Source organism: Rhipicephalus sanguineus, chromosome 9, assembly GCF_013339695.2.
Source record: "Rhipicephalus sanguineus isolate Rsan-2018 chromosome 9, BIME_Rsan_1.4, whole genome shotgun sequence".
NCBI lineage: Eukaryota > Metazoa > Arthropoda > Arachnida > Ixodida > Ixodidae > Rhipicephalus > Rhipicephalus sanguineus.
Genome location: NC_051184.2, coordinates 7,380,305 through 7,394,130, shown reverse-complemented (window position 1 = coordinate 7,394,130; position 13,826 = coordinate 7,380,305). Strand labels below are relative to the sequence as shown.

General features: G+C 42.6%; 1 protein-coding gene across 1 annotated transcript in view; it reads right to left on the bottom strand.

Annotated features, from left to right (window-relative positions):
- LOC125759901 (twitchin-like) overlaps positions 1-13,826 on the bottom strand; it is a 105,989-nt gene that overhangs the window by 26,426 nt on the left and 65,737 nt on the right. Inside the window, exons 18-23 of the mRNA XM_049419348.1 lie at positions 13,185-13,351; positions 11,407-11,699; positions 8,769-9,608; positions 3,620-3,726; positions 3,424-3,542; positions 1,216-1,452 (exon numbers count right to left, since the gene is read on the bottom strand). Of these exons, the coding sequence (XP_049275305.1) occupies positions 1,216-1,452; positions 3,424-3,542; positions 3,620-3,726; positions 8,769-9,608; positions 11,407-11,699; positions 13,185-13,351 (1,763 nt within the window). The remainder of the gene's footprint in view (positions 1-1,215; positions 1,453-3,423; positions 3,543-3,619; positions 3,727-8,768; positions 9,609-11,406; positions 11,700-13,184; positions 13,352-13,826) is intronic.

Here is a 13,826-nt window from a genome sequence, read left to right as displayed (position 1 = left end):
ATAAAGCGCAAAAAGAAATTGCCACTTGCAACTACAACACATTTTAATGTAGCCCAGAACACTAGTTTCTGACTGGAGCTATGTGAATGCATACATAGTTCTTGCTGCCAATGGCATGCTTATCGATTGGAATATGTGGTACTGCAGCCTACAGAGGGAAAGCAGCTCAGTTAAAGAAATTTCAAGTTAAAAACAACACGCCTGTCTATTTACAGTACATTGAACCTGCAGGTGCAGAACATCCCTTGTTTCACAAGCCATTAAAAAATTTGCAAGATGTTACCAACTCTTCAGGCAACTATAAGACAGACAGAATCCACGCTCAGAACCTCACACGAGCCCAGTTAAAGGATTTCGTATGATGCCCTGTTTACACCTTACTACGTGGTTTATCTTATATCATTTTCACATCTTTCAGCTTTGTGTATGTTGTGTATCGAGCATGTTTCTTGTGGCATAATACTACGTATTGATTTCTATATCAGTGTTGCTATTCCCTGATTGCCAAAAGCGCTTATGTTGAACAGAAAGGGAAAAAAAAGCCAGGCCTGCATGGAACACGCAGCACAGTCACAGCGAAAGCTGAAGAAGCGGCCTTTCTGGAGCACGTTGTAATGTCTCTTGGGGCGACTACTGCAAGTACAGTTGCAAGATACCCACCCACTACACCATAAATCATTATAATTCCGCGAAGTAGGGTAGTGCCCACTATGCCATTATTCAACATTCTGCGGAGAAAAAGCGAGGTACCCACTACACGTCATTATGTGCACCTTGTTGGCATTATGTGCACTTTGTTGATGCTGTGTCTGATGGCGATGACGAATTATGGCTGAGCTCTTTGTAATGGATGGCAAGCTTTAAACCATCCACTCATTATGCAATTCGCATTGTGTGACGCCTGGTTGGTATTTTACTCTTCTGCCACATCATATTATATCTGTTAATGTGATTCCTTGACCAACGTGATGCCTGTATAGGGTCTTTTAGCGAAGAAGCGAAGGCTTGGCTCTATGGTAGAATACTCGACTTCCACGCAGGGGGCCTAGGTTCAAACCCTACCTGATCCTAGAGTTTTTTTTTTATGTGCGATAGCGGTTACGGATGCTGCCGGCAGCGGCTGCAGTGGCAGACAATTAAGCCACCAAAATCGGCTGTTGTTGTGATCTCATAACAGCTTTCGCTGTAAAAGAGAAAGAACACACAGCTACTCACCGCTCACAAAAAGACTAATGGTGACTGAGTCCTCGCCATGTTTGTTGTAGGCAACAATCTTATATTTGCCCTCATCAACACTCTTGGCCTTGCGGATGCAGAAGCACACCGTGTTTGTCTCGCCGTCCGTGATCACCTTGTAGCGGCCTCCCTCATACACCTCGCCCACTCCCTTGTAGAAACGGAATTGAGGCACGGGGTTGCCCTCCACTTGAACTGACAGGTAGGCAGTACCACCTGCATAGATCACGCAACACACACTGTGCAACTGGTTTGAAACAGAAGCAGTGCAGCTGCCAGCCCAGTCAAAAAGTGGCACATGGTGGCACTGACCCTTTAAAGCCCTTATTGTTTCCTTTTGTAAGTTCAAGGAACACTAAAGTGAAAGAATGAATCAATTTACACTGATAATTATTCTTTAAAAGCTCTACTGTTGTTAATTTCCCCATCATAGGTTTATTAATAGAAGAGGAAATGAAGGTCAAAGTCTCCGTAAAATTCCGTGCCGAAGCCCCCACATATGATTTAACAGTGTTTAAAAGTGTCATAGATTTCAAAGTCCTTTGTCAGACTTTGATCACATCGGCTAAAAAAATTTGCTTAAACTTGGTACGTTAGGTCTCTGGCACCTTCAGAGGACAACATACTTTATTTTTACCAATTAACAACTACTTGTACGTAGGTAATAATAGGCACCGTCAAAATCCATGAACCCACAGCGAGTTGATACGGCATCTTCAAGGTGGCGTCGCTACCTGCATTTCTTTTCACCAGTTTTCTCGCGTTTTCTTGCTTACCAAGTGTCTTCTCACCACAAGAGCTGTGTTTTTGGTAATGTGAAAAGGTAATTTACTAATACAGAAAAAAATTTATTTTTTTCATTAGTGTCCTCCCTTTAACAGAGTCAGTCAAAATTCAGTCATTGGCTTCGACAGACAAGTTGTGGCGTTGTGATCACGATTCAATCGCTGACATGATGAAATCTGTGATGAACAGCATTTTAATTTTGCAGAAAGATTTTAAAGGCATAATCTAACGATCTTCTGTCAAGGAAATTAAAATAACGGCAACTTAACGATGCCTGACTAGATTTCATTTCCTCATGCTGTACACAGCAGCAAAAAGCACACGAGTGTGGTCTGAACAAGTCATTGCCATAGCTGTGAAGATTATTCGGGAACAGTTTTTTACCGATTATTTCCCAGTATTTGCTATTCTACCGGAGAAATTCCAGCATGCACCTGCTGTGAGCAATCAAGACAGGGGACACAGAGTGATGCTGTTCTGCTTTTAAAATACCAGTGCCTCCAAGCTGCGTCACATAGTGTTGGCATCTCAGAAAGCAAAAACGAGACAAGGTATCACACCAGTGAGAAAGTACTCCTACGCCAAAGAAAACCGCGTTGAATCACTTCATAATTTTACACTAAACCTTATAAAAAAAACATAACAAGCATGTTTCATGACTTGCACTTCTTATCACATTTAGTTTTCAATACAAATTTATTTTTCACGAGTGAAAAACAGCGCTACAAAGATGGGACAAGAATTTATTTTTGTTTTTGTTGCGAACAATGTTTCCAGTTTAATCCAGGACACACTAAAAATTAAAGCAGAAATTCATGCTAGTTGATGGATGTATAACATGTGCATGCATGTTAACAAGCGCAACAGAACAAACACAGAAGAAAGAGACCTGTCCCGTTTACGTGTCTCTTCCTTCTGTGTTTGTTCTGTTGCGCTTGCTAAGATGCAGATGTTATAAAACTTGAAGGTACTGCAAATGTAGAGATGACAATACATGCTTGGCAGTAAGGTGTAGATTTAACATATCTCGCCTTAATCTGTCCATAGAAAGGGAATTGATCAAGGACTAATTTTCTTTGTTGGTTTCATTAGGTTAATCTGTCCATGTGATATATGGAAGGCAGGTTGAAGACGAAAGTGTGTGCTTTGAAGAGCAGCCTTTTTTTTTCATTCATTTATTACCTCAAAGGTCTCTTGTTGAAACATTACTTGAGGGAGTGGGTTATGAAAGGCTAGCAATATATAATATATGATAGGATAGCTGAATGTGTGTAAGATGTTGGCACCTCATAGTTGCGATAACTGCTCCGTCGCTCCTACATGCAATATAAAGACGAACGCTTCAAGGAGGACGAAGCAGCAAAGAACCCAAGAGTTCCTCCAAGTTGTTCACATTGTTACCTTCAACAGCTGTGACATTCTCCTGGTAATCCACAATGTTAGGTGGTCCTTCTTCGCTCTCAGGAATGGGGCGCAGAGGCGTTGACGGTTTCTCAACCTTTTCTTGTAGCTCTGAAACACTATGAGAAACAGGAAAAGTCAGGGTATGATAAGCATTAAAAACTGATACGGACAGTAGCTGCTGACAGATTCTAACCTGGCCCGCCGCATGTCAATACTGGAACGGCGCCGCTGCCTAACTTCAACCATTTCACCAGGTCGAAGTTTCTTCATTTTGCCGGCCTCGTCGACAACCATTCCTTTCTGTCAACAGGGATGCAACACACAGTTAGCAAGTGTGGGTTCCTTTGCACTTGCTTTGATTTTTGTCTTTGCAACTACAATTAGGTGTGACCTGCGTGGGCAATAAACTACCACACTTTCTCTGACATGTTTATGAGTTTTAACTATCTCTTATATTAGCCTGTTTACGAGCTTCAAAAATTGCCACAGGTGATCAAAGACAAGACTGTAGCTAGAGGGGAACAAGTCTACGCAATCAATTAACTTATATTTGAGTATAAAACATAAAGCATTTATACAAATAACTTGGCATTACAAAGCTGTAAAATTCTTAATAATAATGACCAAACCTTCCAATAGCGCAGATTAAACGAAAACATGAAAGAAGCGTTTTCGTTCAGCTTGCGCTATCAGAAACTATGGATCAGTACCAACTAGCCTGATCTCAGTGCCGGCTAATAATGATAACCACACTTATTTCCCATCAGTATGCGTCAATGGAAGGGGGCAAGTACAAAAAGCGATAATTCGCTTGTCTAGGTTCCTGCCTCCTGGTGTATGTTACCAAAATCTAAACTCGGAAGTAGATTTATAACCTACCCTTAAAAGGCCAACTACCTCTATATTTTACAGTACCTGAAGCAACTAAGAACACAAGTGAGGAAAGATGGCACCTGTGCATACGAAGAAATGTAGACGTGAAACAGTTCAGGAAAAAGCTTTCAAAGCCAGAGCAGCAGCAAAGAAGGCAGAAACAACGAAGGCTGCAACATGCATCCCGCAGCCTTAGGAGTGCATGCAGCAAGCAGGCAAGCATTTGTGACACAGGAAAACAGAGACTCAAGGCATTCAACAGCATACAGTAGAGAGATAAGTGTAAAGCACACTGGTGCCCCGAGGACACCACAGCACAGAATGCAGATGACACATGGATTTGTGATGCAAGGGATCGACCTTGAAGCCAGAAGTGCTCAGGTGTGACCTGAACTTCAGAGGGTCTTCAGCTTCCAGGTGAGGCATGGGACAGACAGCTGACAAAGCATTGTTGAATCAGGGAAAAGAGATATGACAGAGAGGTGAGAAAATGAACAGGAAAAAAAAAGTACAGCAACAGCAGTGAGAACATGTGACAGTGGGGTTGCAACAAGTACAAAGAAATAAAAACAGCAATACAGTACAGAAAGTGAACAACACATGAGTTTAATAATGAACTGTAGCCACAAAAAGAAAAAGAAGTTTACTTTGTTCCCACATGATTATGTCGATGTCATGTCATGACGCTGGCTGCATGTGAAAACAGTAAATGTGTAAGTGCAAGGTGTAAGGAGTGAAATGAAAGCACCTCTTTGTAGAACTGAGTGATTTAACAGCAGAGGATTAATACAGCAGAGGACATCACATATAGCCACTTTGCCATAATTAATCAGAGTGTATTAGTGTGGTAATACACAGTGTTGGGCATGTTGGCATGGTACCCTGTAGTCTGAACATGGCCCAGTGTTAGCTGTACAGTTTTTAAGTGTTGTGCAAATCACTACTAGGTAGTTACAGTAGGCTTGCGATGATTCAAACTGAATTTGTGTATAGGTACAAATGAACTTCTCTTTTTATCAGGTAAGGAACTGCTTTTGTTAGGAGTGTTTTTATGTGCATGTAGCTCACCCACAATGCTCCTGCTACGTATAAATAAACATACTGCTAAGAAAACCAGCTGTTGGTTTAATGAAGACAAGTCCGCGTGTCGAAATGCTGACTTCAGCGACATTTCTCAATTACCATTGTTAATCGGTTCAAACCTCACTATTGTGAACTGTTCTCTTGCTTTATACGTTGACGCATTTTAATATGAACCAATTCAAGACGCATCTTGATTTGTAGGGATGGGCGAATAGTAAATTTGAGGTTCGAAGCGAATCCGAAGCGAAGAGTGATTTGGTAGCATGTACCACATGTTATAATGAAAAATGAGCAATTTTGTCATGACCCTTGCACAATATTTTTAAGGATTGGAACTAGGTATGAGTGAATGTCACTTTTTTGGTTTGAAATGAAGTGGAAAAAACCTCGAATACTATCAAAATTTGAACAGCAGTACAGTGCAAGTTATAAGAGGTACAATACGTTACAAGTTAAAAGTTACTATACTTTGCACATATAAGCCCAGATAACACGCTTTTAAACTTAAATAAAAAAATATGTACACTTAACCTTGAAGTGTGGCTTCGTGGCAGTGCGGATTTCCCGTGGATGGATGGTTTCACGGCAGAGCAACCAAATGCTGCAGTGCAACCACTTTTACAGGAGGTTATGTGCGGTCAAATATATACATATATTCGTTCATTTCGAATACTTCGAAATTTCGAATCTAAATTCGTATCGAAGCGAATTTGAATACTGTAATATTCGCCCATCCCTATTGATTGGCTATGATTTCTCAAGTTTTCCACAGGATGTGTCAACTTGGGGAGGGCAGGTCCGAAAGTCATGTGCAGTCAAGTGCAGAGACTATTGAATAGATTAACTGCCTGTTGTTTACAGTCAAAGACAGAGAATATTCAAAGACTTTCTTTAGTATAGCTATCTGTAATCTGCCAATACGCCAAGCATGGAATGATATCTATTCACTTATGTTCGATATGTGTGTCTAGTTAGACTTGTTGCACATGAGCAGAGGTAAAAGTACAGCATTGTATGTTTAGATATTAGATAATAAAATGCTTCTATTTTCTGGCATAATAAATGTGTACATAGTAGGGCAACTCAAATGAACACCTGTGAGCTTGGATAGTTTGAATAAATGCTAGCCTACTGTACACAGGAGACAAGTCTTAGAGTCAGAAAGACAGTTATTCACCCTTCCCATTTGGCCTGGTCAGTTGTATTTCACACATAGATGTGGATCACAGCGGAACTGTCAGAAGCAAAAATTCATGCTTCAAAGCAAACGAGGCTTCAGTGCATATGAGCGAGAGCGTGAACAAATTGCTTTATAAATTGCACCTTTTAAGATGCTTGAAGCTGACAAGTGAAGCAAAAGCTTGTGCCGAATGTTATGTTGCAAGAGCTGAACAAAGCCCGCAAAAGCTAACAAAGCCCGCAAAAGCTTTGAGACTTATGATAGAAGCTGCCAACTGGAAAGCTGCAAGTGCTGATGCAATGTAATACAAAGCCCTAGGCGCAGCAATTGCAATAAAGACTGGCAAAAACATCTGCGAAAAAAGAAGTTGGCATTGTGATGGCTTCATGTAGCCCATTGCAAGCTCCCACAAAAAAAGCTTTTCAAAATGTCAAGAAACAAAGTATTGAAAAAATGCCAAAAAGGTGGCCAAAATACAAAACTGTAGTGCAAACAAAATGCTAAGCAGGTGCGGCACTCATGGCATCCACAGCACAAATGGCATTTGCTGCAACTTGAGATGAAAAAGAAATTAGCTGTGACACACAATATCTGTGCTTTTTGTGTGCTGTGGTTGTGCAGGGGAGAAGCTTTAGCAGTGGAAAGCAGTTGCAATGAGGTATTTCACCAGCAGGATACACAGTGGTCCAGGGAAGCCGCAAGCAAGCCCGTGACGAAGTGTCCAGAATATGAAGCCAGACATCAGGAAGCGAGAGCAGTTGAAAGCCATTCAGAGGCGCCAAATTCGGTTGTCAATTTGCAGGTAGGTAACCACAGTTTCATGCAAGCTCATCACTGATAAGGTGACAGCTTAACGAGTTGTTTTTGCCAATGGCATTATGAGCAGCATGGCAAGAATGTAACGCTGGCTTAAACTGTCAAGGGGGCCTCTACAGCTGGAACTGATGCTACATGGTGGTTTAATCAACTCAAAGCTGTATTTAAGGCAGTCACAGCAGCAGCTGGCTCGTTCATAGCACCGAGGCGTCTCATCCTGCCCTTAATTGCAAAAGCATACTCTACGCACTAGTGTAAAACATAAGCTGCGACGTGAGGCTCGGTGTTTGGCAAATACTTACTTCTGATGACACAAGTATTCTGTTTGTCACCTTACCAGCAAGCAACGGAAACACATGCGACAATTTCTTCTGGGATACAGCTGCTTGGGATATGACAGGAGAGAAGGAGCAATAGAGTACAAGCAGCTCTGGCTCGACTGCCAACAACGACCAGGCCAAAAAAACGGACAACACCGAGAGAGGACACTACGGGTTAAAGCCAGGCACCGTGTCCCGCATCAAACCAACCTCGTCGGCTGTGATGATGATAGAGCCTCGGCGTGAACCGGCAGGTGAGCCACCAGGAGATACGGGCTCAAGCGTACCACCGGGCCCAACAGCCAGCGAATCTTTCCGATTCGGTTCGGGCGTGGGTTCTTTGACGATGGGCACCACTCGCTTTGGCGGAGCTTCTTCCGGTTCCTGGACTGCAATCTCTGGAACAGACTCCTTCTTCTTTGGCTTTGGTGCTTCAGCAGGTTTAGCTGGCACGCCGTTTGCGACCGGACTCGGCTGACAAATACACGAGAGTCTGTTTTGAGGCATTGCTTCGCGACTGAGAGTGAAAGTACACATTTTCACAGACAGTGTGCCTACAGTGAAGTGTGAGATGAGGATCCGGCGAGATGCTACATCGGTGCTTTGACACCCTGAAAGAAACATCTTACTGCAACGATGTATGGACCTAGAAGAGAGAAGAAAGTTAGACATATCGCGCAGCATGCAAGCAGGCGGCTTCAAAATGGAGGCATTGGCAAGCTTGATGCCAAGTTTGCCAAGACTGTGATGCAGCTTGCCAAAAACTGCATCTTGATGTAGGATTCAGCCAGGCACAGCATTGGAGCTTGTAAAGCAGTTAGGGCTGGGAGAAGAAAAAAAGAAGATGGCGGCTGGGGCGAGAATAAATTGGGAAGAGCAACAGTGAAAACTCAGCATTGCTGATGTGTTGCTGCTTACTTTTGTACGGCAACACTTCAGCATGCTCTTTTGAGTGAAATACAAGCTTTTCACTGTGGCCTAGCCATGTGCATCGAACAGCAACAGCAGCAATAGCATTGCAGCAGCAGCTTGAAGGGCAAGCCCAATTCTCGCTGATCTCGAGAGCGTACCTCGAGCATCTTTTCAGCGTCTTCTACGGTCATGACGACTCCCTGGACTGTGACAGTCGCAGTTTGTGGCATACCCACAAGCTCTGCTGGAATGTGCCCTGGCTCGGCTGCGACGCATACAGAGCTCCGTCGCCCTCTCGGTGATGGTGGCGGCTCCGGTGCCTTGTCGGGAGAACCGGCACGTTTGATTGACCGCATTTTCGGTTTGGGCTTTGGAGCCTCCTCTTTGGGCTCTTCTTCATCTTTGCCTTTCTTGACGCTCCTTTTCTTTTTGGGTTTCTTAGATGCTTCAGTGTCATCTACCATGATCACTGGCACTGAAGACTTTCGAGCTGGTGGAGACTCCACACCTTCCAAGGGCACAGGTTCATAGCCCTCCTCCTTAAACTTGTACACCAGAGGTTCGCCAAAGTCCCGCGCTTCCTCTTCTTCTTCTGGTGGCGCTTGAAGCTGAAAACCCATCACAGTCCTCGGGGACTTCGATCGCGGGGACTGAGAAGGTGACGAGGTCGCAGACTCCGTGTCAGACGGCACTTCGGGGGCCAGGTTCAGAGGTGGCGGAATCTTGTCTTTCTTTTTAGGAGCAGCTGGTGGAGGTGTTGGAGGAATAATCTGTTCTGGCGCAGGCATGGTGGGTGATTTAGGACTCTCATCATTTTGGAGGGGCTCGATCTTGTCGCTGGGTCGTCTTTTGCTGATGGACGGCCGACGCTCTTCCACAGGCGATGGCTCGCGAATTATTTCGTCCTTCATCGACTCCATGACTTCGCCATTTTGCTGGCGGTTGAGACTCGTTCTGCGCTCTGGTGGCGCCTTTTTGTCAGCTTCGGGCTTCGATGGCTGCAAAATAATGCATCTCTCAACCACAGCACAATGATAACCCGAGGACTCTGTGGAAGTTCCGTTGCTGCGCCGGTGCCTAGTGTGCTTAGAGACAGAGAAAATGTTAGTGCAGTACACAGTGCACAACATAATAAATATAAATATTAAAAAAGGCCTCATTAAATGGAAGATCTTCAATTATTCTGTTATGGTAGTTCTTTTAGGACAAACATTCAGATACATCAATATCTTGTGCAGTTACACTTAACGTAATGTGCATTTAGCATACTTCACAAAACAAATCTAATCTAACAAGCTCACCAACTAGCATACTAAGAAAGCAACAAAAGCATATCAGTTTCTAACACTGCTACAAAACCTAGAATAAACTGGCAAGAAACTGAAAAATCCAAGGCAGACCTCGACACACACACACACACAGAGACATATGCACACACATACACTCAAGGTCACCTACACAGCGACTACGTTTCTATGGGCAGCACTCCAGAATATATAGGTACAGCAGCATCACCAAAACGTGTGGTGTGCTGATGTTAAGGCTATTGTAGCAAAAGCTGCAGTATGTTTACAGCACAAAACTATATACAGTGTCATTGGGTAATTACAATGCCCTGATATCAGCGTGATTTGCTGATTTAAAAATTGCGTAGCTAACGAAGGTTAAGGTGTCACATACCTCAGAAGTACTTCAATGATGTCTGTGGTTTGTCTCATAAGCAGCCTTTCTATTTCTTTTGATGATGATTATTAATGAGCGTTTGATGGCCCTTCTGATGGCAATAGGGCCAGCTCTGGCCAAAGAGTGCTTAGACCATGATAATAAGTTGTACAGCCGTCCAAATAAGTTGTACAGCCGGCCAAACTATCGTGCCCAGCGGCAAATTTTTTGTGTGTCAGCGCCATATGATTGAACAAAGTAGCTAAAAATTGTTCTGTGGGCATGTGCTTTGTCGGCATGCACTTGCCTTCACCCTTTCTGGAACTTAAGTCGGTAATATGGCGAAGATACACAGAAAAAATTGCCGCTCGTAAACGATAGTTAATCATGTGGGCAACTAAATGTACACGAAAAAGAGTAGGCACATGTAGTGTAGATACAACCTGGCTCTAGGAGATCTAAAAACCATTAATAAAAAGAAACTGGGCACTTTAGCCATGTGTTCATACGATACATTGAAATTATCATGTGTATCAGTGCAACGAATTTCTTGTTGCTATGAAGCCTACTGACATGAAAGCCTTGTCATAAGTAATTCTAAGGTTCACACCGATTTTGCCTTTCAGTGACACACCCCTTTTTTGGTTGAACGAGAAAAAAAAGAAATTACGAAAAAAATTTGCGATCATTCCTCAAAATTCCAACACTGGTGCTGATTCCTGCCTTTACCTCACTCCCATATCCTTCAAGAGAAGGTGTCTGAAAATCTGCGCTTGTGACAAACCACGGAATTAGGCCTGGAAGGAACAGCGCAAGAAATTATGCAAGATATTCCAAATGCTGTTTTTCGGCGCTCATTATCAAAATATTCAAATTTATGTTCACATTTGTTTGGATTGCCTATTCTTCAGCAGCTATGGCAACCTCTTACGTCTCTCCTCCCAATCCTACTCTGTCATTCACTACACTGAACTTTAACGTAAGACATTTCTGCTGCTTTACCATCAACATTCCACCGTGCCACCACATCACTTTTCTACAATGCTCATGATGCACACTGTCATACAGATAACCCTGAATAACGTGCAACATGCCATGGAATACGACAACACTATCAATGAAATTAAGCTGTACCTTCTCGATTGAGGGCTTCCTCTCAATGGTCTCAGGCTTCAGATCATCCGGCTTCTTCTCTGCCGCCTTCTTCTCGGCGGGCTTCTTAGCCTCGACCTTCTTCTCCTCAACTTTCTTGACCTCGGCTTTCTCTTCAACCTTCACTTCCTCCACCTTCTTCTTCTCTTCCACTTTCTTCTCCTCAACCTTTTTCTCTTCAACCTTCTTTGGCTCAGGCTTCTTCTCTTCTGGCTTCTTCTCCTCAACCTTCTTCTCTTCGGGTTTCTTCTCCTCTGGCTTCTTTTTCGGAGCATCTGAAACAGTTCCACGTGACACCAATGCTTAGATGCAACTTAGCTGCAAACCACTTGAAAAGTACAGCATTGATTACACAAAACATTGACTATTTTAGTACTTCCTCATTAATGAAGAATTCCCATTTATGTGCTAATTACTTTAACCATAATACAAGCCTAATGAAATGCAGTAAGAAGCCACATCATTACCGCTCTATGACGGTGGTCCAACCAAAGCTGTGCATACAGGGGAAACTGCTCTTTAATTTTTTTTCTAATTGAAGACAGAGTTTGATGAGTGTATATTTGTGTGCTGGTTTCAAATATGCAATTATTTTTCTAATATAGTACATAGATTTTTATATATAAAATATTTTTTGTACTCTTAGGAGCTCAATTTTCTTTTAAACTATGAGAGTTGCTAAGTGAAACAATATTAATGAGAACTAACAGACAATAACGCCAAGGAAAGTAGACTTGATGCCTTCAGGTAGTATGCGAGGGATTATTGGTCATCTGCCAGCTCGTAAAAAGATCACGTGCTACGTGACGCCAGAAAGGCAGAAAAAGAGTGTTCCACACTCGCCGCCATGGCTGCGATTGGCGCTGACTAACACTCCAAGGTTTAAATGCACATATATACCCCATAAAGTGGACGGGAGGATGACCACCGCCGTAGCTCAGTGGTAGAGCATCGGACGCGTTATTCGAAGGTCGCAGGTTCGGTCCCTGCCGGCGGCAGGTAATCTTTTCGTCCACTTTACTTTCTTCACATTTATATTCTAAATACTACACATAACACCCCCTATACTTTCCTTGGCGTTATTGTCTGTTAGTTCTCATTAATATTGTGTCTAACAAAGAAAAACGAGCCCTTAAGAATCATCTTCTTTCCTTCTAAGTGAAACAATATATCACAATAATCTGGACTGACAGCTGTATGCAGTAGGATAAGAATGGATGTTCTGAACTTATTTGAACAAATGTTATGGCATGTTGAACTTTAGTGAGCGAGCCAATGTCAAGCTGGGATTTCGCTCACAAATTGGTCAACATAGGACAACTTTTGTTCAAATGGGTTTAGAACATCCGTTCTCGTTCTACTGCACACAGTCAGCATTCCAGGTTATTATGATATGCTGATTTACTTTGTGACTGTCTCAGTTTAAGAAATATCTTGCTCCCAAAAAGACACATAAAATGGTTGATATTTTAAAAGCTACATACACTGAAACTTCATTATAATGAAGTCTCATGTGGCATGACAATAACATTGTTATAACCGAAAATTCGTTATAAACGCATATTCGTAACGCTGTATCTATGACAAGACTATTCTTCATCTACTTTGTTATAACCAATAATTCGTTATATCGAGGTTTGAGTGCATTACAACATATTTTGCATACCCCTCATTATGTTCTGAAAAACAAGAGACAAAAATTTATTGTTTAGGATTACATGTATGTCCCTTCCAAAGAGAAAGGCATAACAGAGGCCAACCTGTGACAATGAGCTCAGCCGAGGATTCCTCCTTGCCAAACTCGTTCGTGAACTCGACTGTGTAGTTTCCAGCCATGTCCTTGGTAGCTGGAGAGAAGACAAGCTTCGCTGTGGAGCCATCAAACGTGATGCGGGTGGTAGTTGTTTCCCGGACGACTCTCTTGTTCCTGGGAAAAGGAGAGCAGTAAAAAAAAAATTTTACAGTGGGTCTTCACTGTAATTTCACGAATTCGAAAACAAAGCCGAAGTACTACAAATCTCTGTCCATTAGAAACAGTGCTAGTAAGTATACATGGAAGTCTATGTGTCAGCTCTGTCACAATGAGTCTACTTGATCAACTTCGATCTCTCGTGCATATTTAGTGTGCATTTCAATTTTCATACATATGTGCCTCTGAATGCAATCCTGTGAAGACAAAGCCACAGAGCAGGAGTCAAACTATGTACATGTAATATCGGGGGCACCATGCAATTGCCAGTGAGCCACCGTGATTAGGGAGCCAAGTAGAGGACAGTAATAGTAATAACTCACAGTCTTTATCACACATCATTTTTCACTGACAAGTTACTTAGCTAAGAACAACTAATGAAGCAAAAGTACATGAGAAAGTTACATTACCAACCACAGAAGCTAACGCAACA